The following is a 27513-nucleotide window of genomic DNA, read 5'->3' on the forward strand; positions in this document are numbered from 1 at the left end:
CCCAGCACTGCTTTGCACATAATAAATACTTTATAAATGCTTGTTGACTGACTGACTGACTCAAAGAACAAAAAGATCACTCTCAAGCTGAGCCCTTGAAAGGGTCTAGGGAGTATTAGTGGAAAGTGTGGTTTATTATTCCATGCAGCACACACATATGATGCATTCAAAGTAAATGCAAATATAGTCAAAGAGGAATGGCACACTCATATAATACATATGTAAACACATGTGCCTTACACATAAACATGCATAATACATGTGCTGATATTTAAAAATCAGGTTTTATATTCTTGAATCTCATGGTAAACAAGTTCTGCTTTAAAAAAAAAGGAGAAAGAACTTTGGGCTGCCAGGTTTATGCATGTTTTCAAGCACCATACAGTAGGGAAGGTGGAATAACTGGTCTGTGGAACACAAAGGCAACAGCCACTGCTAATAACCCCAAGGTAGGAGCCAGCTTCTCTTCCCCTCCTTGGGGAAAAGTTGAATGAGCCCAGACTTCTGAGTCACTTTCTTGCTATTCCTAAAGCTGGCCTTCCTAGCAGCAATAGTATTGATGGGAGTTAGAGCAAGAGATCTGGGTAAGATCCGTGAGCTACAATTGGGTTTTGCACAATCTAGTTCTCCTGTGGGAAGACTCATGCAGTGAACTAGACTTCAAACTGGCCGAGGCCTTGAAAAATGACACAACTACAAATAAGGACTTAATAGTGATAACTTCACATCACAAGGTCCATGCTTCCCTGACAATCCTTTCTGAGCCCTTCCTATTCTCTAGCACGCTCTCATGTTAGAGATCCTGGGAACCTGGCAACAGTTTCAGACACCCAAACAGTCCAAGAAACCTCCTACTTTGTACAAGAAAACAAAAATGTTCTGCAATCTCACCAGGTTTCACCACTCCCAGTGCAATGAGAAATTGCCCTGTCAGCAGGATCACATTTTGAGCCTTTGATTCTGTCTCCATCATAGGAGAATGAAAATATTCTTCTCACCACCTCCTCTAATCCCAGAAAAAATATTACAAACATTAGGAACTTCTTCAAAAGCCAAGTTCCAGAGGTCCCAGCCTGGCCCTTCCTTCCCTCACTCACCTGAGCAGCATCCTGTGGGAAGACAGCATCAAAAGCAAACATCTTCGGGACTGCACCTGCAGTTCTCCGCGAGCCCCCATTGGCAGGGGAACTGGCCGCGGGGTCGTACAGCGTCACCTGTTTCTTCCGGGAATCCACCTTCAGGAAGGACATGGGCTCGGACGAATGAGGGGCACCTGGCGACGTGCAGATCCGCACCATCACCTTCACCTGGGAGGGAGAGAAGCGGGACATGGTTCTCTGACCAAACCTTTAACTGGGACCATTACACTCCTGGGCATTGACACTGACTGCTCTGCTCACCAGACCAACTCAGCCACGCTCCTCACCCTGAGTGTCAAATACAGCAACAAACAGACAAGGAGACAAGTATAGGAAAGCTTGATACCCTTGATCACATTCCAGATATTGAAAGGACTTTATGTCATTTTTTTAAAAAGACAATTTATATAGTAAAAAGATCCAGGGAGATTAACAGTGGCATGTCCCTTAAATCCTCAGTCTCTTCTGTAAATTAATATCTTTGATGTCAAATGAAATTATGTATGTAAATTGTTTTTCAAACCTTAAAGTGGGGGCAGCTAGGTGGTGCAGTGGATAGTGTCAGCCCTGAAGTCAGGAGGACCTGAGTCAGATCTAGTCTCAGACACTTAACACTTCCTAGCTGTGTGATCCTGGGCAAGTCACTTAACCCCAATTGCCTCAAGAAAAAAAAGAAAGAAAGAAAGAAAGAAACACCTTAAAGTATACCTAAGGGTAAGTAAGTAATAATAATAATAAGTAGTAGTAGTAGCAGCAGCAGCAGTAGTACTCTACCAAGAGCTCATTATTTCTCTAGTGCCTAAACATTTATAAAAGGTTTTCTAATGAGGTGATTCAAGATAATTCCAATAGACTTACTATGGAAAAGTGCCATTTGTATTCAGAGAGAGAACTAAGGAGACTGAATGTAGATCAAAGCATAGGATTTTCACTTTTGTTGTTGTTGTTGTTGTTTTCTTGGTGTTTTTTCTTATGTTTTTTCCCCTTTTGATCTGATTTTCTTGTGCAGCATGATGAATTATGGAAATATATTTAGAAGAATTGAACATATCTAACCTATATTGGATTACTTGCTGTCTTGGGGGAGGGAGAGAAGAGTTAAGAACACAAGGTTTTTCAATGGTAAATGTTGAAAACTATCTTTGCATATATTTGAAAAAATAAAGTAGTATTTAAAAAAAAAATAGGTTTTCTCAGCAACAATTCTGTGGACCAGGGAGAACGTGTTCTTATCTCCCTTTCATAGATGAAGAAATTGAGACGCATCAAGCTTTACTTTTAGTATAAAAGAAATTATGGGAACCTTGTTGACAAAGTTCTATCTCTTCCTGGAGTTCATAATAGAAAAAGAGAGAAGATCCAGTCTTGGTTTAACAAGCACTCTCACCTCAAAGAGAACATATTTCACAGTGTTCATACAAAAGCTATCTAGGATGCAATAATCTCATATTTTGTAGGGGAAGACAGCCCAGCATGAATAGGAAGTTCTCAAGAATGAAATTCTGGAGACGCAAGGAGAAATGATTCTAAGGAGGAGGAAAGGAGACTATTGTTCAGTCTATATCCTTGTGAAGCTGCTAGTATAGCTCCAGTGTAATCATGGGACTTGCTACCAAGCAAAACCAGTCAGTCAAGAAACATTTATTAAATACCCATTAAATATTACTACTGAGAGCAGAACCAAGAGAACATTGTGCATAACAACAACAAAATTATACAATAATCGATTCTGATGGGCATGGAAAAGAGTTTCAACAGTGAAGTGATTTCGGCCAATTCCAATGGTCTTGTGATGGAGAGAGCCATCTGCATCCAGAGGGAGGATTTGGGGGACTGAGTATGGATCACAAAATAGCATTTTTACATTTTTGTTGTTGTTTGCTTGTGTTTTGTTTTCTTTCTTATTTTTTTCTTTTTTGATTTGATTTTTCTTATGCATGATAATTGTGGAAACGTGTATGGAAGAATTGCACATGTCTAACATATATTGGATTGTTTATCATGTAAGGAAGGGGATAGCGGAAAAGAAGGGGGGAAAATTGGAACACGGGGTTTGGGTGAATATTGAAAACTATCTATGCATGTGTTTTGAAAATAAAAAGCTTCAAAAAAATGTTTTAAAGATTAAACAGAAAAAAAATGTTAATACTGAGCCTGGAGAAGATCTAAATTCAAATCCAGTTTCAGATACTTAGGAACTGTGTGATCTTGAGGAAGTCATTTAACCTCTGATTGCTTCAGTTTATTCATGTAAAATGGGAATAATAAAACTACCTACTTCCCATGATTGTTGTGAGAATAAAATGAAATAACTTTGTAAATACTTAGTACCAAGTTTGGAATGTTATGAATACAATATAAATACCATTTTTTAAAAATCTTGTTTGAAGAACAGCAAGGAAGTAAATATGACTGAGTCAAAGAGTACTCAAGGAGATAGGTATAAGGTATAAGGATAATGGGGAGGGGGGAAGATTATGAACACCAAGCATAGGATTTTTCATTTGATCCATAGATGATAGGAAATTAATAAAGTTTATAGAGAAGGGGGATGGATTGGTTAGAATTTAGAGATCATTTTGACAATTAAATGAGAAATGGGTTAGAATGGGGAGAGATGTGATAAGAAAGCCAACCAGCAGACTATTGGTGTCAGGGAAAAGAAGCAATGTACAAAATCCAGATGACAGTCCTGTCTCTGTAAAGCTTATAATTTAATGTGGGATAAAAAACGAGGTAATTATAACATAAAATAGTTCATTTTAAGTGCAATGGAGGACTGAGCTCTATATTAATTCTTTCTTCCTCACTAGATTGTAAACTCTTTGAGGGCAGATCTTTTTGCCTTTCTTTTCTTGTGTGTGTGTGAGACTTTGGACAAATTTTCCCATGTTCCTCCTCTGTGAAATGATTGGGTTGGATCAGAATATCTCCAATATCCTTTCCTATGATCCTGTGGACCCAGTGATTTGTGACAGCTGTCTCTCCCTAGACTGTTCCAGTGAAATTACAATGAAGCTGTATCTGTTGGGGAAGAAGGGGAGGAGAGGGTGTGGTTGCACCCCGGCTTTTAAAGGATTTTAGTGAGAGTAAAGACTAGCTTTCTCCGATAGTCAAAAAGGCAGCTTCCCCCCTTCCCCCCCCGGCCGCAGGCAGTGCCTCAAGGAAGGAAGGAGAAACAGAAAGAGACTGAATTCTAAAGCTAGAGACAGTGACCTTACAACAGGGACCCCGCCTCCTCCCCATCCTGCCACTCCAAAGCAGAGGCAGGAAGGGAGGAAGCTGTCTCATTCAGGCTTCTATAGATTGGGCTGTCAGGCACGCTCTCTCTGCGCTGGATCATTAGGATGTACAACTAAGAGGTTATCTCTGGGTACAGCTCTTTGTGCCCGGGAAGAAAGAGGATTCATTCAAATCATCAGCCAGCCTGAATGCTCTCCAGAAGGCTTAACAAGACCCCCAGAGCCCTAAGGCCATCTGCTGCTTAGGCCAGGGCTGGCACAGACACCCAGCAGCCTCACTTAGCAATAGAATAAATGCATTGGTGGGGAGAGTTGCTGGATGAGGCTACCTAGAAAGTCAATTTCTGTGTATCAAGCCATATTTTCATATCAATTTTTGTTGCAGAATTGGAGATGTGCTCCTTGGGGAACAAATATTTCTGACTTTGTTCAAAAGCTTGGAGAATATTTGACTCTGGTGGCAAAGTGACGGATTTGGAATAGAAGGATCTGGATTCAAATTATGACTGTCACTTAATTTATGTGATCTTGAATAAGTCATTCTACACTTTTCTGGGTCTTAGTTTCCTCAACTGTAAAATGAGGGAGCTGGATTAAATGACCTCTACCTCTAAGATCCCTTCCAACTCTAAATTTATGATCCCATGATCTTCTTGTCCTTTTGTATCCAAACACAACAATTCATGTCAACTCTACCTCTGCAGAATCTCTCCTCCAATCTTTCATCTTTATCCAGACAACTGTCTTCATTACTTTAATCACCATCTATCTACACTATTTTAGCAACCTCCTTACAGACCTTCCTACCTCCCCTGTCTTTTCTTCCAATTTGTCCTTCATGCCCCTGACAGTAAAATTTTTCTCTCTCTTTCCTTTACTCAAAAATTCTCACTTGCTCCCTCCGGCGTACAAGTCAAATTTCTCTAAGTCACATTCACAGGGCCCTCCAAAATCTGGCGTCATTATCCTTTTTCCCACTTCCTCCATTCACTCAATACACTGTTCTCTATCCCCCGCAAAAATCCTTTCATTTTTATTCTGCTATCTTTGCCTTTTCTTTACACTATCCTATACTTGAAATGTATGGGGTGTTCTCAGAGAGGAGTGGCTCTGGTGAAAGCGCTTGCTGAGCCCTCTTCTGGGTTACTCATCCACCTTCACCAACTCTCACCAGTGGCTCCAAGAAGCTGTAGCATGTATAGAAACCACACCATCAAGGCATACAGGCTAAACTAGGTTGGGGGTAACCTACAATCCTCAAACCTGTCAGTGAGTTAGGGGCATTCTGCCCCTACCATGTGAAGGTTGTTCCTGCCAGAATGGAAAGATGAGAACAATTGCATCCATTGGCCATGAAGGCAACTGAAGAAGATGCTGTGGAGTGCTCAGGGCTTGGTCATACATCAAAGATGCATTACTGTATCCCATGTCAACACAAGAAGACCAGACTTTTATCTGCTACTGAACTTCAGTGAGTCAGGAAGAGAAAATGAGTCTGACAACTTACCGAAACTGATTCACTTAACTCCAATTCACAATTAAATCCAATTGGTTTCTTCAAAAACAAAGGATGAACAAGGACATATCCGGATCACTTTCTACTGAATACTCATCCTTTAAAATCCAACTCAGTCAAATTTTCCCTGATTCCATTCCCTCCCCCCTCCCAAATCCCCAAATGCTAAGGCAGAAAGTATTCTGCCATAAACCTCACTTAGCATTTGTGCACTTAAGGTCACAAAGTAAATTACTGTTGGAACTGGATCTAGAATCCACATCATCTAACTCCAAGTCTAGTGCTCTTTCTACTGAACCACATCACATCTCCAACTCTTCATGACCCCATATGAGGCTTTTTTGGCAGAGATACTAGAGTAGTTTGTCACTTCCTTCTCCAGTTCATTTTACAGATGAGGAAATTGAGGCAAATAGAGTTAAGTAACATGGCCAGGGTCACACAGCTTGTAAGTATGAGAGTATAAGACCAGATTTGAACTCGGGAAGATGAGTCTTCTTAATTCCAGGTTCAGAACTCTATCTACTACATCACCTACCTCACATGTTGAATTAATATATGAATGAGCCACAGGCTTCAAGAATTAGGTGGCCCCTCAACAGTCAATCCACTGACAAAAGGAATCCCCACTATAACATATAGTTGTCTTTTCAGGACAAGTTCAGGACAAAAGTCAGGAAAAGTTGTCATCTAGTCTCTGCTTAAAGACATCTAAGGAGAGGAAATTTCATGGTAGTTCATTTCATTGGATGTATGAATAATTCAGAATGGAATAGCATAAAGTAGTCATTCCACAATAACCCATGCATACCACAGATACTGATGCATTTATAAATTCAGTAATCAGTTCTGATCAGGATATAAAGAACTCAAGAATCAGGAGCCCTAGATTAATTTTTCCACTATTCTCTCATTTAATATTCCTAATCAGCTTTGTGAAGAAGTTGAAGAAAAGGTTTTTATCTTTACTTTACAAAGGAAGAAGTTAAGAGAATCAAGCCAGAGACATGATAGAATCATAGATCATAGACGTTAAGCTGAAAGGAACATGAGAGGTCCTTGAGTCCAATCCCCTCGGTTAACATATAAGAAAACATAGAGAAAAAATGAAAAGATTTATACAGCTATTAAGTATCTGAGACAAGATTTGAATTCAGATTTTCCTGATTTTTAAAGTCCAGCTTTCTATCCATTAGCTCACTTAGCTGTGAAGCATCAGCCCAACTCAGTACCTCTTGTAAGCAGTCTGTGCACAAAGAGCAAGGGGAGAAGAATTAGGCTCCATGATACTCTCTGATAGCTCTTGCAGTTCTAAGGCTCTCTCATTCTATGGTGATATGGATTCTTATTTCTGCTGCCAAGATTCAGGTTGTATTAATCTTGGGTTAGTTACTCTACAGTAATAGTAACTCTACAGTAACTAAAGAAAGTCTGAGTTCAGAGGTAGAAGTTTCTATGAGCTGAGATGATACAGGAAGGAGGTTGGAATTTTAAGCTGGACCTTGGAAAAGGGTAAAAATATTAGGAAGCATGAGAGGTTGGGATAAGCTGGACGGTGTCTCAGAGAGCACAATCAGCATGATGAAGACTGGGATTCAAATCATGAGAAGGAGTGGAAGGTAGTAAGCAGTTATACAGCACCTATAATGTACCAAGCACTATTTGAACTTCACAACAAGAGAACTGAGGGTTGTTTAGTTCAGTGAAGAGGGAACCTGAGTATTATTTTAAGTATTTAAAGAGCAGCTTTGGGAAGAGGGATTCAACCTATTCTGTTTGACTCTAGAGGCCAGAACTTGAAGCAATGAGTAGAACCAATAGAAATGTAAAAGTTCAAAATAAAACAAAAAAATTTCCCTGTGATAACAAAGAACTACAGACAGAATATATGCCAATCAATCAAGTAATAAGTAAAAAGAAAGAAAGAAACAAAGAAAAGAAAAGAAAATGGACTTTGAATGTAATGTAATATTTTTGATAAGAAAGTCAGAAAAACAATGGAAAAATTTGTGTGACCTAATAATACCTAATGAAATATGTACTCAGGCCAACAATATTCATAATGACTTCAGAAATGCAAATGAAATGATCACTGAGTAACTGAAAAGGAAAAAAAAAGGATAATGGTACTAGGGAATCAATAATGGAACATAATCCTTCTCCTCTTGGCAAATGTAAGGAATGATGACAAAAGCAGAACGCTGAGTATGCCATCAGATGCAATCACTGCATTGGTTGTTTTTGCTTAATTGTTTTTCTTTGTTAACCTAGGTTTTCCTAATTCTAAGGTCTTTTCTCTATCCACTGTGCAACATTATCTCTCAACTTATCCATGTCTCTCCTAAAATGTGGTAAGCAGACTAGATTCACATGTATAATCTATAACCTATATAGCTGCTTATCATTTCAGGGAGGGGGAAGAGAGGGAGAGAGAAAATTTGGAACTTAATTTTTTTAATTGAAGGTTTAAAAATGTCTTTACTTGTAACTTGGAAAAATATATTATTTGGAAAAACAAACAAACCAAAGCTAGACTCAAAACCCCTTATGTAGTCTTGATAAGGGAAAAAGACAGCAGTCCTATCACTTCCTCCCTCTGGAAACTAGATTTTATTAAGGAAGCCTAAAATCACATTCATTTTATTGGCAGCAACATGGCACCAAAGACTCCTAATCCACTAAGAACTTCTAATTCTTTTTCACATGAACTGCTGATAATCCAGGTCTTCCTTTCCCCTTTGCTCTAAGGAAGTGAGAAGTTTCACCAGAGTAGACTGATAAAATGACAAAAAAGGGATTGAATGGCATAGAGAAAGGGACAGGGATGGAGGATGGAGACAGAGTCAGGGCAATCCTTAACTGATCCAGTGGTGGTAAGAGTTCTGTGGAGACCTCAGCATATATCAGCACTGCTGAATTTAAAAAAATGAAAAATAAAGATCAAAGATGCAAATCCCCAGTTGTCCCAGGGCTCTACATGTAGCTAATGATATCAATAAACAAACAAATGGAGTATACTCTGAAGCCCCAATATAATCACCACCTTTACAGATAGCAAAACATAATCACACAAGCAGCTCTTTGAGATTTACAGATGAAAGGTGCCCTAAGGGCAAAATATGAGGCTGTTTGTTATTATTCCACTGATAGAATTTGCAAATACCTGGGAAACGGTATAGAAGACATAAGGGAGAGGGAGGTGTTGACCTCAGTAAGAATCTGATGGTGTTCCTTGGTTTTATTTTACAAAAAATGTCCTAGACCCGCTGGGAGGTAAGGAAAAACCTAAAGAATTAAATGAAATTGTGTTTGAAACTCACAAACTCCTTACCCTCAAATACACTCCACATGCTGGTAAATGTTCAACAACCAGACTGTATATATATATATATATATATATATATATATATATATATATATACACGACACATTTTTAGATTTAACATACATTAATAACAACATTTTTCCCATCACTTTTTAGAATCTAGACAATCAACAAAACAATAAGTCTCATCCTGATTTATAGCCATTTGCTGATTGCTGATTTCCCAGGTGTAAATGCTCACACTGAAAATTTAATGATTATGTTGAGCTGGCTCCAACACACCCCTTCCTGAGCTAAAAGGCTATGGTTGTGGATTTGTTCCCTACACTAGGCCAAGCAACTTTGCTGGTTTTCTTAGCCACAAAAGAAAATGTACAAAAATCAATCCCTGAATACAGCTATCCTTCCATCAAAGATATGCACTGGCCCCAGATCTGACCTAAGGACCATAATTAGATTGAAATGTAAGTCAAAACCTAAATCTCTAGAAATAGTTCACTACCTATCTCTTTCTCAATACTCATTTACTTATTCTTTCATTGTCATCTGCTTCTTGACCCTCTACTTTACTATCATTGCTATATATCCTAGCAGTTACTAATCCAAAATCCAAAAACCAAGACTTCAACTGATTTTTCTAACATTTGTTACCATCCCCTCCACCTGAATGCTTTTCCTTCCCTCAGTTTCCAGGTCACTGATCTCTCCTGGTTCTCTTTCTACTTCTTTGATTTCTCCTTCTCTTCATTATTCTTTTCAATCTCAAAGCATGTATATGGCATGTATATCCCACTTGGCTTTGTCATAAGTTCATCTCATTTCCCTTTATCCTCTCTCAAATAATGCTCTTTCTCATCAGCTCTCATAGTTCTATTTTTTCAATAGTATTTATTTTTCCAAATACATTCACTTTTGTAAAACTTGGTGTTCCAAATTTCTCTCCCCCCTTTCTTTTACTTCTCTCCTCCCCAAGATAGCAAACAATCTAATGTAGATTAACTATATGACATTCTTTTTTTAAAATTTTTTTCTTTTAATAGCTTTTTATTTACAAGTTATATACATGGGTAATTTTACAGCACTGACAATTGCCAACCTTTTGTTCCAATTTTTCCCTTCCTTTCCTCTACCCCCTCCCCTAGATGTCACGATGAATACATGTTAAATATATTAAAGTATAAATTAAATACAAAATAAATATACATGTCCAAACCATTATTTTGCAGTACAAAAAGAATCAGACTCTGAAATATTGCACAATTAGCCTGTGAAGGAAATAAAAAAATGCAGGTGGGCAAAAATATGGGGATTGGGAATTCAATGTAATGGTTCTTAGTCATCTCCCAGAGTTCTTTCACTGGGTGTAGCTGGTTCAGTTCATTACTGCTCCATTAGAACTGATTTGGTTCATCTCCTTTCTGAAGATGGCCAGGTCCATCAGAATTGATCATCATATAGTATTGTTGTTGAAGTATATAATGATCTCCTGGTCCTGCTCATTTCACTCAGCATATGACATTCTTTTAAATACATTTCCATATTTGTCATGTTGTACAAGAAAAATCAGATCAGAAGGGGGAAAAACATGAGAAAAAAACAAGCAAAGGTAAAAATACTATATTTTAATGCACAGTCTCTATAATTCTCTCTCTGGATCTCATAGATTCTATTACCACCTCAAAACTGATGAACCTTAAGTATACATCCCTAGAGGGAGTTAGATAATACAGTGGAGATACATTGTTGGTGGAACTGTGAATACATCCAGCCATTCTGGAGAGCGATTTGGAACTATGCTGAAAAACATATCAAACTGTGTATACCCTTTGATCCAGCAGTGTTACTACTGGGCTTATATCCCAAAGACATTTTAAAGAAGGGAAAGGGTCCCGTATGTGTACGAATGTTTGTGGCAGCCCTTTTTGTAGTGACTAGAAACTGGAAACTGAGTGGATGCCCATCAATTGGAAAATGGTTGAATAAATTGTGGTATATGAATGTTATGGAATATTATTGTTATGTAAGAAATGACCAGCAGGATGATTTTTGAAAGGCCTGGAAAGACTTACATGAACTGATGCCGAGTGAAATGAGCAGGACCAGGAGATCATTATACACTTCAACAACAATACCATATGATGATCAATTCTGATGGACGTGGTCCTCTTCAACAATGAGATGAACCAAATCAGTTCCAATGGAGTAGTAATGAATTGAACCAGCTCCACCCAGCGAAAGAACTCTGGGAGATGACTGTGAACCACTACATAGAATTCCCAATCTCTCTATTTTTGTCCGCCTGCATTTTTGATTTCCTTCACAGGCTAATTGTACACTATTTCAAAGTCTGATTATTTTTGTACAGCAAAATAACTGTTTCGACATGTATACATATATTATATTTGACTTATACTTTAACATATTTAACATGTATTGATCAACCTGCCATCTAGGGGAGGGGTGGGGGGAAGGAGGGGAAAAATTGGAACAAAAAGTTTTGCAATTGTCAGTGCTGAAAATGTATCCATGCATATATCTTGTAAATAAAAAGCTATATAATAAAAAAAAATTTAAGTAGATAATATAGTGGATAGAGTACCAACCCTGAAGTCAGGAGGACCTGAGTTCAAATCTGACCTCAGACACTTAACACTTTCTTGCTGTGTGACCCTGGGCAAGTCACTCGACCCCAATTGCCTCAGCAAGGGGAAAAAAAGTATATATATATATTCCTAATCCATGCCTAATTTTTCTCCTGAACTGTAGTCCTGCATCTCCAACTAGAATCTTCACTTGAACATACCTCCTCAAGCTCCTCCTCAAACTTCTCAAATTCAACATATCCAAAACAGAACTCATCACCTTCCCCTCCAAATACATACCTCTTATCAAATCTTTCCTTCTGCTACTGGTACAGTGATACATAGCCTTGAACTCTTTAGTCACCTTTTACTTTTCTCCATCTCTCTTTTATTTTCTATATATATAGTTAGTAGCAAAATCCTGAAGATTTTATATCCACCACATTTCTCAAATTTGTTCTCTTCTGTCCACTCTCCCAGCTACCATGCTGTTTCAGGCAATTTCAATTCTCACATGGACTACTATAATAGTCTCCTAACTGCTTTCAGTCTTTCCTCTCACCAATCACATGGCAGTCAAGATAATTACCCAAAGAAACTAAACTGACCCTGTCACTCTCCTGATCAGTGGTTACCTATTACACCTAGGACAAAATACAAGAGTCCTTAACCTAACATTTCAAGTCATGTAATCTGGCCCCAGCCTATTATCCAGACCCACTAGTTTCTTAAATGAGTTTTTATGAAAAAAGTTTGACAGTTATCCCTTGTACCCTGACAAAAGTCATAATCAGTTGTGTAATGGGAACCTGAGTCACAAATGGGAATTGGAATATGAAGGGTAATTCCAGAGAAAGTATTATACTTAGCAATCTAGATAACCCTAACACTAATCATAGAAGATCATTTCATGCCTTTTATTTATGTTACCTGTTCTTGTTTCCATTTTTTGTATACTTCTTCCCCCTAAATCTAAATTGCTTGATGGATTTTCTCTATATCCACTCTTATCTCTTTAGACCTCAGAATCTTAAACTATGGGTTGCAACCCCATATACAGATCTTATAACTGAAATGTGGGCAGGAAGACCACAAGAATATGACTTCTTATCAGTAAATATTTGATTTAATGCCTATTTTAAAACCTATATATCCAGTCATATAAAAACTTCTTGGGAAAAAAAAAGAATTACAAATGAAAAAAGTTTTTAAAGCCCTAATTTATACCACTCTCTTTTCCTTAATCATCTTTGCATCTTCAGAATTTAATTCTAGAGAACTTCCCATTCCTCTGAGGCTGACTTCCTCTATAGATTTAAGCCATAGAATCTATCTCTCATTTTGCCGACTCAATCAATTTAATAAGTACCTGCCATGTACCAGGCATTCTGATAGCACTGGAGATACAAATGCAAAGAATGAAATAATGCCCAATAGAGGATATTTGTCAACTTATGCCCAGTTTTCTTTCTCTATCACAAATGTTAAGACAGAACAGTAGTAAGCCCTGCCTCTAACAGAGAGGGCAAGTTACTTAATTCTTAGTGCCCCAAGAAACAACTTAACACTGCAGAGAAGTTGTAGACTTGCCTTAATAGAGGGAATTTCTTCACTGGGAATTTCTTATTCCAACGAAATAATAATTTATTCCAAAAATAGTACTGGGAACTGTGTTAGCTGCAGGGGATACATTAACAACAATAATAGCAACAAGTAAACAAAATAGTCACTTTATAGCCCATCTTCCACAAAGTTCTCATCATTTCTAGTTCAATAAACAATTCTGACTTCATAAAGGTCCAGAAGGGTAGTTTCCTTCATTGCTTCTTCCTCCATTTGAAAGATGAAATTACCATTAAGGCAAGTCAAAAATGTATTCAATGTTCTGCTTTTGGCAGAGGGAATTTCAGAAGATATCTGAATAAATGAAGATTTCCAATACGATTATATTATCCCACTGTCATCTTTACGATCAATTTCCTCAGCTCTTTAAGACTTTACTGTCTCACAGAAGGCATACAACATGCACACATGTAACACATGATATAAGGGAGAATGAGATGAAGGCAAAGTCAAAGTCTAAATGAAATAAAATGCACCGAGAGAATTTAAGAGAGGTCAGTTCAAGTCTCCAAGCATTTCTTCTTCCTTCTGCCCAGTGCTATGCTAAGGTATACTGAGGTCAAGAGAAGGGGAAAAGAAGTCATTTCTGGTTCCTTTAAGGCATCCCAGTGAGGCATTTAGAATGAGAAGACTGGATTTGAATCCAAACTTTGCCCCCTCGATAGCTGTGTGAACTCAGGCAAGCGCCTGAAACATTGTGGGCTTTAATGCTCTCATTTTTAAATGAAGTCGCTTCCAGATCTATGATCCCAATCCCTCAGAAAGCTCCCAGTCTAGACTTACTTTAGAAATTTTTGAAATTAAGTAAGACATATACTGCTGGTGCACTCCAAGAGAACTCAATAAATTTCCATCGATTTCCATATGCATTTCCCAAGTATCCAGGACTATCAATGAATTTATTCACAAGCTTTAATCTAGCATGTTTTAAAAGCATGAGAAGACACGATTATCTTCATTCCACACCAGGCACGCGGCTGATTCCAGAAATTCTTCTCCATTTCCGTAACAGCACAATAGTCAATCCTCATATCCTGTGACTGAATAAAGAACTCAGCCCATAGAAATAAAGATCATGAGAGCATGTTGGCAGGGGCATTGCAGATACCCCTGAAATCTGTATGGAAAGCCAAAGATACCCAGAGAAATTCATCTTGTGCAACACACGCCCACAACTGGCTGTTTCAGGCAGGTTTGTAAAGCAAGCTTATTTAGTCACAAACCATTCTGAATTAAGACTTCTTACCATCAAATTACCCGATTTCATTTTCCACTGGAGAATGCCACCGTCCATTTTCCAGTGGAATCTCTTATTTCTCAACTACAGCGTAAATCAAATTACCAAAGTCTTATTTCAGAGCCAATATTTTTCATGGATTTAATTGTAAGTGACAGATATATAACCCTTGCAAAATTGGTTTACTGTGGATAGTTCTTACAAGCCCTCCATACACTCCCCCTTTCAGCATATGGCAAATTTATATGCAAAATTGCTATGCACGCAGTTGAATAGCTGGCTCTCTAGGGAGAACCTTAAAGAAACACTTTTATATTGTACTCTTTAGAAACTGGCCTCTATTAGGCACGAATCGATTCTTTATTCCCAGATGACACTAACAAAACTATTTCATTTTCAAATGGTCCTGCAAAGTAGAAGAAAATGTATCCTTCCAGGTAATTTTCGACAATTTCTTTTTTTTTGTTTCTTAGCCTGCCTTTGGCAGGCAAATATGTTCTCTGGATTTGAGAGCATCTCAATATAAGAATAAAAGGTGGGTTTTTTTTGGTTGTTTTTTGTTTTTTACAGAGAGCTAGTAAGCAATTTGTGTTGCTTTCAGAAACGTTCCTCTCACCAGAAAACTAGTGACACCGGCTGGGGGCAGGAGAGGGGAGGAGGAATTAAACATCAATTTGTTATTTGTCATCAAGGAAACAGTCAAAGCTCAACCAGGCACCAATAAGTCCCATCAACCTAGGTGATCCTGGAGTCAATGGGTTTCTTGGTACTTAGTTGGGGCCCAGTGAAAAATAGGAGGGAAAAGACAGAGAAGAGCTAATGATTAAACAACATACCAGCCAGTGCACTCAGACAACAAAATGTAGTCTTTGCCGATGCCCAGCTTGTGAACTGGTTTGTCGGTTTGTGCTTTCCTCTAAGTGCCTCTTTCCCATTGTCTCCTACGGAAAGGATTTTATTATTTCTATTGGGGGGTGGGAGGATTGGGGGAGCCTGCCAGCATCTTTGGAAGAGATGAGCACTTTAAGTGGTTCTTCTGTACGCTGGGATATTACAAAGAGTGCTCTGAATAGTACCCCAGAAGGAAAAAAATCTTACATGAAAAAGGCTTCCAACTACACAGTGGTGTTCTCAGAGACTGTGGGCAAGGGGGAGGAAATTAGGATTCGACTCAGCCACCCCAGTGAAAAGGATGTCTTTTTTAATACCACAATATGATAAATTATCTTAAGTAGCACATTAATGTCAGAAATTGAGCATAATCTAACTTCTTTTCAGTGACAATATTAAATGGCTTTCAGATACCTTTCCTCCCATTCTGACATTAAAGTTAATGACATCCAGGGAGACCGGCACCATTTTGGGGTGTGTGTGTGTGTGTGTGTGTGTGTGTGTGTTTTAAAAGGATCTAGTTGTTTTTTTTTAATTTCTCCTCCACATAGGTTCCTCATGTTTAACAAGAGGTTCACCTAAATGGTCTGAACTGTTGTGTCATCGGTGAAAAGAAAAAGGAAGAAGGACCAACCTGGCTGCATGACAGACAACTAATAGCTTAGGAAATTTCATTCATTGTAAGAATGACAGATACACACAACCTCATAACTTAAAGGGAACTCAGAGGTTATTTGTTGAACCCTTGCCTGAATAAGAATTTCCCAGAGATATCCCAACATATCTCTCCATCCAAGAACAAATCACTCTTGGGAAGTTTTCTCTATCCACAGAATCTCAGAATTTTTAGACTCAGAAGGGGTCTGAGCAGCCATTTATCCAATCCATACTTGAACAGAATCACCATTATAATTTAACACATTGAAAACTGATCGTCTAGTCTGTTTTTCAGATTTCCAAGGAAAGGGAAGCCCCTTCCCCCCCAATATAACACATTCCACGTTTGGGAAACTCTAGTTGTTGATAAGTCTTTCCTGATACAAAACCTAAATCTACTACACCTCTCCAGCTTCCTCTCACTGCTCCTGGTTCTGCCCTTTGGGACCAACAAACAAATCACAGGATAACCCTTAAAATTTTTAAAAACCCTTTTAAAATTTTTCCACACTCTTTACACGGGTTCCTCATCATCTAGTCACCATTTTCCAAACATGTATGCCAAAACCCTCCTAAAATTTAACCTGAGGTGTAGGTAGGTAGAGCAGTGAATAGAGCAATGGTCCTAAACTCAGGAGAACTTGAGTTCAAATGCAGCTTCAGACACTGGATCCTTAGTAGTGTGACCCTGGGCAAGTCACTTAAGACCAATTGCTTTGCCCCCCCCCCAAAAAAAATTCAATACCTGAGCAATACCAGACCATTTTTGACCAACACAGGGAAGAAGGGTGTAAATGATCTCATAATACCCTGAGATATTTCATTCACTGCCTCTCCTGGTAAATGGCAAGCATGGAAAATATAATTAAATCCAAAAAAAGCATTTCTTAATTGCCTTTTTATGTACTGACACTGATATAGTACCTGAGAGTTTGTACAGAACTAGCCATCCACATCTCATTTGAACAACCTTGTAATATAAATACTTCAAGTATTATCCCCATTTGACAGATGGGTGAGTTGACGCCAGAAAGATTGAGTGATTTGAGTGAGTTGAGGCCAGAAAGATTGTGGCCATGAGGACATGGCCACAAGGCTGCTAAGTGTCAGAGGCATTCCACCTCACAAAGATAGTGAGTATATCAATATTGTTCAGGTCTGACTGCTTACGTCAGGGAGGTGATGCAATAGATAAGAGTACAGGGATTGAACTCAGGAAAACTCATCTTCTTGAGTTCAAATCTGGTCTCAGGTACTTCCTAGCCATGTGATCCTGGGCAAGTCACTTAAGCCATTTGTCTCAGTATCTTCAGCTGTAACATGAGCTAGAGAAACCTTTGCCAAGAACCTTTGCCAAGAATATCACAAATAGGTTCACAACAAGATCGCAATGACTGAAAAACAACTGAACCACAACAACAAAGTAGTTTAAGCTGAGTCTACACCACCAAACAATGTGGACATAGTGGAAAGAACAATGGAATTAGACAACCTGAGACTGAATTCCAGCTCTGATACTTACTATGTGAAATCCCACCCAAGGTTAGGTCCTCATAACTCTCATCTAGTTACTGCTCCCAAGTTTCCAGTTAGACCAGAATTTTTACTTTCTCCTATATATAATGGAATGGGGGACTCAGACTCAAGAAATTTGGAATCTGGTACTGAGCTTTGTCAATAAGTCACTATGTGACCTCAGATAAGCTCCTCATTCATTTATTCAATAGATATTTACTGTGAACCTGCTATGTGCAAAGGCAAAATGCTGGGTGATGTTTGTCCAAACCACAATTCTAGAATTTGGGATATAAAAAACTCTCATGATATGCTGGGTTTTTTTTTTTTTTGTGTGTGTGTGTGTGTGTGTGTGTGTGTGTGTTACATAATATAACAAAGAATTTGCAATTTAGGCCTCAATATCCTTATCTGTATCAGACAAATTTGTCCCTAAGTTCTCTTCCTGCTGTAAGATGCAGCATAGGTGGTAGAAAGGATACTGCCTCAGAATCAGAAAAGCCCTAGGTTCAAGTCCCGACTCCAACACTTACCAGTCATATAGTTCCAAACAAGTCACTTTACTTCTGAGCCCCAGTTTCTCATTTGTACTACCTATCTCACAGGGAAATTGTAAGCTTAAGGAAAGTGTTCCACAAATGAGTGTGATATTCTACAATCCCTCCAAGCTCTGAGGAACTAACATTTTTTAAGCAGATTTGAGGACATAGGGTTTTGAACAAGGTAGGAAAGAGACCAAAGGGCAGAGATTATCCTTCCATGACCCATACCCAACAATTCAGGCCCCTGCTCACCATGGAAGTGTTTCTCGAGCTACTCTCTCTGGGGTTCATGAATTTGGGGCCAGAGTGACTCTAGACCATTTTCCCTGAGAGCCACATCAACAATCTTCCTAAGGAATACTAGCCTGGATATAAGGAGCTTTAAGGTCCTGTCCTTGATCTGACACTCTAATTCTGGGTTTATTACTCTGTGAAATGAGAAGACTGGACATCTAATATTCTGTCAGTATACCTTGGGAGTTAGTTGGGGGTGAGGGGTTAAATTTTAATTCTACTCTCATACCCCAAAGAATGGCCATCTTTGTTAGGAACTCCATTCCCAAACCTTAAGACAGTAAGTATGAAGAAACAACTGTCCTTGGCACTTAGTTATGTCAGGAAGAATGAATGGCTAAAATAGGATGTTACCTGACTCTTCTCCCTGAGGGCAGCCTCCTAACCAGTGGCTTCATCCCACTGTAGGCCTTCCCCATGACAAAAAAAGTGTTACCTCCCTTTCCCCAGGTGAAGGTACAGTACATGGCAACCATCCCAGGCACAGTTTGTGGTACGATGACTCAGATGCTATAATTCCTAGTTATTGCTCTGTTGTGCAATGTTGCTATAATGGTGACATGTGATATTTATCTTATGTACTACCTATTTTGTGTTTATCTTATACTCTTCCAACCAGATTAAAAACTCATCTTGGGCAGAAATCCTTCCTTCTCTTTCTCTCAGACACAAAATCTTGCTGACTTTTACTTGGTCCAGACCTCTGAGAAGCTTTTGGAATAATGACCAAGACTTGCCTGCTTTTCTTGGCCCAGAGTTTGTAGTATAAATAGGATTCCCCTGTTCAAGAAACTCTTCTGGATTATCTCAAAGCACATCTCCCATAGGTCAGCTGATTAAGGCATCAGACTAATGAGACCAAGGTCATGAGTTCTATCCCCACAAGGGCCAATTAGCTTTGCTCTATTTCAGGGCCACAATATGCACCCCTGACTATGTAAATATGTATTTGTGTGTGTGTGTGTGTGTGTGTGTGTGTGAGAGAGAGAGAGAGAGAGAGAGAGAGAGAGAGAGAGAGAGAGAGAAAGTTGGATTCATTGGGACTGGAGAAATCATTTAAAAATTTATGCAATGTAGATGGTCATCTGCATATATGAAGCAGAAATGAGTATTAGACTCCAATTAATACATGGTCAAAGGATATAAACACATAGTTTTCAAAGGAAGAAATCCAAGCTTTCAAGAGTCATATGGGGGGGGGGGGAAATCACCAATCACCAAAAAAAAAAAAAAATCACAAGTGCAAATTAAAGCATTTTTTGAGGTTCTACTTCACTCATCAGATTGGAAAAGAAAAAGAAAATGACAAATATTGGAGGGATTGTGGGAAAACAAGCATATTAGTGCATACTAATGTAATGGTGGAGTTATGGATTGATTGGACCATTCTGGAAAGCAATTTGTAATAATATCCAAAAAGTCATTAGACTGTTCATACCATTTGGCCTAGTGATACCTCTACTAAGCCTATGTTCCCAAAGAGATCAGAGAAAGGGCCCATTTGTACAAAAATGTTTATTGTAGCTCTTTTGTAATAGAAAAGAAATGGAAGCTAAAGGAGGTATTCATCAAATGAGAAATTTCTAAACAAATTATGGATGATGCATGCAAATTATGGGAGAAGAATATCAGTGAATTGTAAATGATGAAAGGGATGTGTACTATACTTGTGCTGTGTATGCCTTGTATATGCATCATGTACTACATGTGTATACACATGTATACACATGCACATGTGTAATATATATATATAAAAGTGTATTGGACCTTAAGTCAAGAGACCTTGGATTAGAATCTTAGCTTAGGACACTTATTAGTCATATAACTAGTCAATTCATTTCAAAAGTCAACTTCTGTTTTCTCCTCTGAAAATGGGATTATTAATACCTAAATAATCCACCTCTTAGGATTGTTGTGAGAAAAACACTTTGTAGGCATTAAACGTTTCATGGAATGATAGTCATTATTAAGTTCCTACTTTGTGTAGCTTACAATGCAACCTTTTTCCAGTGTTTGCCCATAGTATTGAGGTAATCATAGACTCCTAAATGCACACTGGAACAGTCAAGCACAAACTCTAACAATTCTACCAAGCTGAAAAGGCTTCAGCTCATGGCCTTCTGCTGGGTCTCTGACATTTGGGGCCTGAAGGCTGACCTAACTAACCCCAGAGAAACATCATCAGAGGTTTGGCCACAGCAGTTCATGTACACTGTCCTTTAAAGTGTAGGTGGGTATAATCTGTATCATCAAACAGAATGATCACCCTGATAAGATTAAAATTTCAAGACTTACTCTGTGCAGAGGCTGGAGAAGTCCAAAGATAACTAAGACATAGCGTTCAATCTAATGTGGAAGTTAATATGTACATTTAAAAAAAATTTTTTTGGTCCAGACTTTTGATTAATTGGCATAAAAACTCTTTGTACCAATACAGATCAGAAACAGTTTTATGTATTTATAATCTTAGAGAGTTGCCTGGGGCATTAAGAGATTAGATGATTTATCCCAGATCACACAGTTAATATGTGCCAGAGGCAGGATCTGAATCTAAGTCTATGATTCTGGTTCTATCATTCATCATACCATGCTGCTCCTCATGCATACAACATACAAATGCTAAATGCTTGTGTAGCCACAAAAAGAAAAGAATTCTACCAGAATTGCTAATTCTGCCACATTGCTATTTAAATTCAAATGCCTACTATAAGAAAAGGCAGCCTTTCTCAAATAATCACATCTATGTAAATGCATCTGTTTTTAGTACATATTCTCCCAACTAGTCTGTAAATTCCTCAAAGAAAGTAACTCTTTTGTTTGGTCTTTATATCATCAATGCCCAGAATTGTGCCTTGCACACAGTATGTGCTTAATAGATGCTCATTGGAGAAAGCCTTGCACTGAGAAGTAGAGGTTGCTGTTCTTAAGTCATCTTCAGTCATGTCTGACCCCCTTTGAGGTTTTCTTGGAAAAGATACTAAAGTTATTTGCCATTTCTTTCTTTTTTTATTATTTTGCTAAGGCAATTGGGGGTAAGTGACCTGCTTAGGGTCACACAGCTAGGAAGTAGTAAGTGTGTGAGGCAGAATTTGAACTCAGGTCCTCCTGACTTCAGGACTGGTGTTCTATCCACTGCACCATCTAGCTGCCCCTCTCTACCTTATTTTATCAGAGAGAAAATGACAAACAGGATTAAATGATTTGCCCAAGGTTACATAGCTGGCTAGTGTCTGAGGCTAGATTTTAATTCAGTTCTTCCTGCTCCAGCCGGACACTCAACCTTCTATGACAAGAAGAGAGGAGAAGCAAAGTATTATCAGAAATTTGATGTAAGTTATCTGCTAGATAATGATAGTATTCGCAATTGGGACTGACTTAGTGAACCTTATAAGGAAGCCATTCTTCTAGACACATGGTCCCCACATGAAGTATATGCTGTGATTTTATTTTTAAACACACAAGCTATTCCACTACAAAACTTTATTGCCAACTCATTGAGGTTTGAGGGGAGAATGTTTTCAGTATATAAATTATGCCACCGTAGCACAGAATGCAGAATTCTGGGAAGGCAGGAAAGCTGCATCCCAAAGAAGAACACACTGTGTATTCCAATGATCACTAATCAAACACATAGGAATTAGAAAAGAGCAAACCCTTGTGGTCAGGAAAACTGCCTGGAATATCACTCCCCCATACCTCAGCTGGGCTCTCATAGAGAGTGAAGGAATGAAGAGGGAGAAAGAAGGAAGACTTGGGCTTGCCTCTCCCAACCACAAGCTCTAAATCCTACAAACTCAAAAAGAGGCTCACAGCTGCCTTGGAAGCCATCAAAGAAACCCATCACCAACACAGATGCTGCTGAGGGGACCATAAATTTATGTGGACTCTGGCATCTGGAAGCCAGAGGCCGCCAAGCTGGTTGGTGGCCAACACAAGTCATTATTTCTCTGATGCCTCCCTTCAGTCTCTTCAAGTAATGACCTTTAATACACTGATCAAGCATGTGCTAGTTAACTCTTCTCTTCATTAAACTATGAACCACATGAAGGCCTTACCCATGTCTTACTTAAAAACTGTATCTCCCTTAAAAAAAAAAAAGAAAGAAAGGAAAAAGAAAGAAAATTTTGTATCTCCCCCAACACCAGTCCAATGCTTTATATACAGCAAGTTCTTTATGGATGCAAGCAAGGCTCATTCATAACTGACTTATCCTTGTATTTCCTCTTGTTATTTTTGAGTCGTTTCCATCATGTCCAACTCTCCATGACTCCATTTGGAGTTTTCTTGGCAAAGATATTAAAATGGTTTTCCATTTCCTTCTCCAGCTCATTTAATAGATAAGGAAACTGAGGCAAACTGTTAAATGACTTATCCAGGAAAAATCTGAAAGATGGATTTGAACTCATGAAGATGAGTCTTGCTGAGTTCAGTGATCTATTCATTGTACCACCTGGCTGCCTATAATTCTGATTTGGTGCTTTGCACATTTTTTAAAGATTCAGATGTGATTTCATTGAAGTAAGGAGCTCCTGGATGAGGAAATTCTTTATATCAAGCCATTCCTGCAAAGCCTCTGAGAAGTTAATTGAGTTCCCCAGGATCACCCAGCCAACATATGTCAGAGGCAGACTGGAACCTGGGCCTTCCTATCTCTGAGGCCCCTCTACTTCCCCTCATTGCTTCTTGCCCTGCATGTAGTAGATAATTAATAAATGCTTGCTGCCTGTAAGCATGAAATGGAACAGACTAACACCCACAATGATGAGGAGAAGCTGACTTTGAAGGGTGTGGCCAAGTTAGGCACATCTGGTCATTATTATCCCCTCTGGGAAATTGGGGGGGGGGGAGAAAAAAAAGGAATGGCAGTGGTTGTTCTCACTAAAGATATGACCAAATATGATTATATCAGCAAACCACAGAATATGGGAAAACAGAAAACTGAAACATTATGCAGTATATGCTTGTTTCCCTGAATGCTCTCTTCCTACTTTTAATGAGTGAAAAAATGGAAAGCCTGCTTTGAAACAAAGAGAGGGTCAACCTCAGAACACATGGGTTCAATTCCTTACCACCACAGTAAGGGAGAACAATGAAAGCTAGACCTCACCCAGGATGACAATGAGGATGATGAGGAAAGCATTTCTAGAAAGTGTGTCATATCAACATCAGTTAAGTCAGGGCTTCTTAAACATTTTCTACTCATGATCTCTTTTCATCCAAGAGAAATCCCAGCTATCTAAATATATAAAATAAGTATACAAATCAAACATTTACTGATAAGGAATCATAATTTCACAGCCCCCACATTCAGTTAGGAGACCCCATGTAGAGTTGCAAAGTTTAAGAAACTTTGAATTAATTAAGTCATTAAGCATGTTCTGCCTGGGGAAGATAAGGCTGGGGGGAACGTTGCAAATGTCTTCAATAGTCTGAAGACTTGTCTTGTCATAGAGATTTGATTTGTTCTACTTACTTTCATGGGCAAGTCAGGAAAACCTGATTTCAAATCCAGCTGCAGTCACTGACTAGCTGTGTGACCTTGGGCAGGTCACTTTTCCTTGCGCAGGTCATTTTACCTTGCTTCAGTTTCCCCATATGTAAAATGAGCTGGAGAAGGAAATAGGAAACCACTCCAATATCTTTGCCAAGAAACCCCCAGTGGGGTCATGAAGAGTCAGATACAACTGCACTATTAGTTGGCCCTAAGCAGAAATAGGAGCAATGCATGAAGGGAATAAGAGAGAAGCTGGTTTCAGAATTAATAATCAGAGTTATTCAATAATTCAACAATTCATTCATATTCCACAAACATTTATTAAGAACCTACTGTGTGAAAATTTAGAATTGGAAGATAAAAATTTTGGTAAGACATGGTCCCTGAACCTAAAATAATGAAATAGGTTGTCTTAAAAGATGGAATCACAGGATTTGGAGTTAGAAGGGATCTAAGTGATAATCGAATTTAATACTTTCATCTTATAGGTGAGTAGCACAGTCAGAATTGCTCACAGCAATTAAAAAATTGGCACCTGGAAATTAAGGGGATGCTCGTCCATTAGAGAATGGTCAAATATGTTGTGGTATATAATTAGGATGGAAAATTATTGTGCTATAAGAAATAAGCAGAATAATTTCAGAAAAAAACAGGGAAGATTTACATGAACTGATGCAAAGTGAAGAGAGCAAAATCAGGAGAACACTATTGTAACAATAATCAACTGTGAAAGAATTAGCTACTCTGATCAAGACAATGATCCATGACAATTCCAAAGAACTCATGATGAAAAATGCTATCCATTTTCATTAAGAGAAGTGCTAGAGGGGGCAGCTAAGTGGTCCAATGGATAGAGCAAGTCAGGAGGACCTGAGTTCAAATTTGATCTCAGATATTTAATGTTTCCTAGCTGTGTAACCTTGGGCAAGTCACTGAACCCCAATTGTCTCAGGAGAGAGAGAGAGAGAGAGAGAGAGAGAGAGAGAGAAATGATAGATTCAGTGCAGATTGAAGCATAATTTTTTCACTTGCTTTTTTCTGTAATATGATTAATACGGAAGCATTTTGCATGATATCACATGTATAATTGATATATCACATTACTTGAGGGAGAAGCCAAGGGAGAGAATTTTGAACTCAAAAATTGTTTAAAACAAATGTTAAAAATAAATTATGAATTTTTAAAATTAATACATACCCAAATGCAAACAGATGCATGCATGCACGTGCACACATGCGCTCACACACACACACACACACACAACCACAGAAACACAAATACACTCACATACCCACAGAGATGAACAGAGAGATACACCCTTCAAACATCAGGACCCACAAATAATCTTCTATAACTGGAGAGGCTCCAGCAGAGGTTGAACTACCTCCTATCAGGGAAGCTGTGATAGAAATTCCTGCATAATGGGGGGGGGGGGGAAGTGACACACTAGAAAGATCACTGGATTTTCAGTCATATGAACTGAATTCAAATTCCATCTCTGCCATTTCGAAATTGTGTGATTTTAGGATAAAATTATTTTCTCTTTCTGGCCTTCAGTTTCTTCATTTTTTAAATGTGAGAGATGTATATAGGTAACTTGTGAGATCTCTTCAGCACTAATGTCCTTCAGTCCCAGCTCTGGGATTCTGTGAGGAACAACAAGACATCTTCACTGAGACTGAGAATGACCCACTATAGTCTGGATACCTGGTAAGATTTTACCTTAAGAAGCCCAACAAGGAAGACTATCATTCTCTTTTGTTGAAGCATCCCGTTGAGCAACAGATGGATTTTCATGTCCACACTCACAATGATATACAGACATAAAAAGGTAACTGCTCACCCACAGAGACTCACTCACATGTAAACATACACACACACACATACACCACAGAGACTCATATTTAGAATGGTATTTGTGAACTCACACAAAGAAAGCTCCATCACTACTACCCACAATTGTATACCCGCAGAAAACTTCAGATACATATACAAACATACACACCCTTTCGAAGAGATGAGCACACACCCACAGAGATTCATCTCCACAGAGATTTAAATGTACACACATACTCACACAAATGATCACACATGCACAGACTGAGGGGCACATACATACTTTCATGCATAAAGTTAAGGTCCTAGATCTGCCTCCTTTCAGAGACAGCCACACATATATCCACATTCTTATACCCACACACACAGACTCAATATTTAGAGACTCACACTCATAAAAATGAGCATAAATGCATGAATGCCAATGAACAACATAGAGATGTGTATATGTTTACATAAAGAAACAAAATAATAACAAGAATAGAATCCAATAGTTCACTCTCTCATTCCCAGAGAAAGAGAAGTGCACACAAACAGCTCTCATATTATCCTAGACCCTTAGGCATCATTTTTTGGTTCTCTCTCCAATCAACCTAGAAAGGGAAGTCTCTGACCTACCACCTAACAGCTCCATCCTCCCTCCCTCACTCTCTCCATGTAAATTGGCTTGGCTCTGCATATTTTAGCTCTCCATTGATTTGACTACTTTTCTCTTAATTCCCACTCTTGGACATAAAATGCAATGTAATTTTCTCAATTACTAATAAACACTGAGCACCTTAGATTCAGTCATAATGCATAGTGGGAATCATAAGGAGTCCCTTGAAATGAGAGGAGAGGAGATCTACATCCAAGTCTTTACTGAAGTCAGTCAATAAGCATTTATTTACTTATACTGACTCATTGGATGATGTCACTTCAGTGACCTGAAATCAACAACAAGAGATCTTGTGAGTTGGGTGTGGAGACATAGTCCCTAGACTGCAATCTCATTTTCTCTTCACTGCCCACAATAATCTAGTCATCTTACTAAAACTTATTTTTTTTCTCATCTATGAAATGGGAATAATACTCATAAGTACCTAATAGAGTATTGTGAAGAAAGTGCTTTGTAAGACTTAAGATTTTATGTGCATGTGTATACACACATAAATGTGAGTGGTTATTAATCTTCATAAAAATAACAATAATGATAATCATGCACAAGTAACATTTGTTAGACTAAAGCAAAGCTTTTAATTAGTCACTATCCCCATCAAAAAGCTTTAATAACTTTTTTTTTTTGCTTTCTGCAAGGTGGCACAGCCCATGTCTCCAAAATCCTACCCATCTCAGTTCCCATACCACCTCTTCATGCCCCTGTAGGTGGCAGGAGTAGCCTAACCTGGGATTAAAAAGCATATTAACAAACAACACAATGCCTCCAAAGATAATTAAAAGCATAATGCTATTAGTGATATGGAAGGGGTCATCTCCCAAAGAAGTAGAAACAAAGCAGTGAAGGAGAAAGCTAAACAGAGACTCAGATGTGGGTCTAAATCCCAGCTCTATCCCTAAGAAGCAGTGTGACCAGAGCAGGTCACTTCACTTTCCATGCCTCAGTTTACCTACTCATAAAA

At 38.5% G+C, this 27513-nt stretch overlaps 1 protein-coding gene across 3 annotated transcripts in view; it reads right to left on the reverse strand.

Annotated features, from left to right (window-relative positions):
- Positions 1-27513, reverse strand: part of KIF26A (kinesin family member 26A) — a 166965-nt gene that overhangs the window by 22202 nt on the left and 117250 nt on the right. For all 3 annotated transcript variants that reach the window (XM_031953149.1, XM_031953147.1, XM_031953150.1), the window contains exon 6: positions 1098-1307. In XM_031953149.1, coding sequence (XP_031809009.1) covers positions 1098-1307 — 210 coding nt within the window. The remainder of the gene's footprint in view (positions 1-1097; positions 1308-27513) is intronic.

Source organism: Sarcophilus harrisii, chromosome 2 (assembly GCF_902635505.1).
Source record: "Sarcophilus harrisii chromosome 2, mSarHar1.11, whole genome shotgun sequence".
Lineage (NCBI taxonomy): Eukaryota > Metazoa > Chordata > Mammalia > Dasyuromorphia > Dasyuridae > Sarcophilus > Sarcophilus harrisii.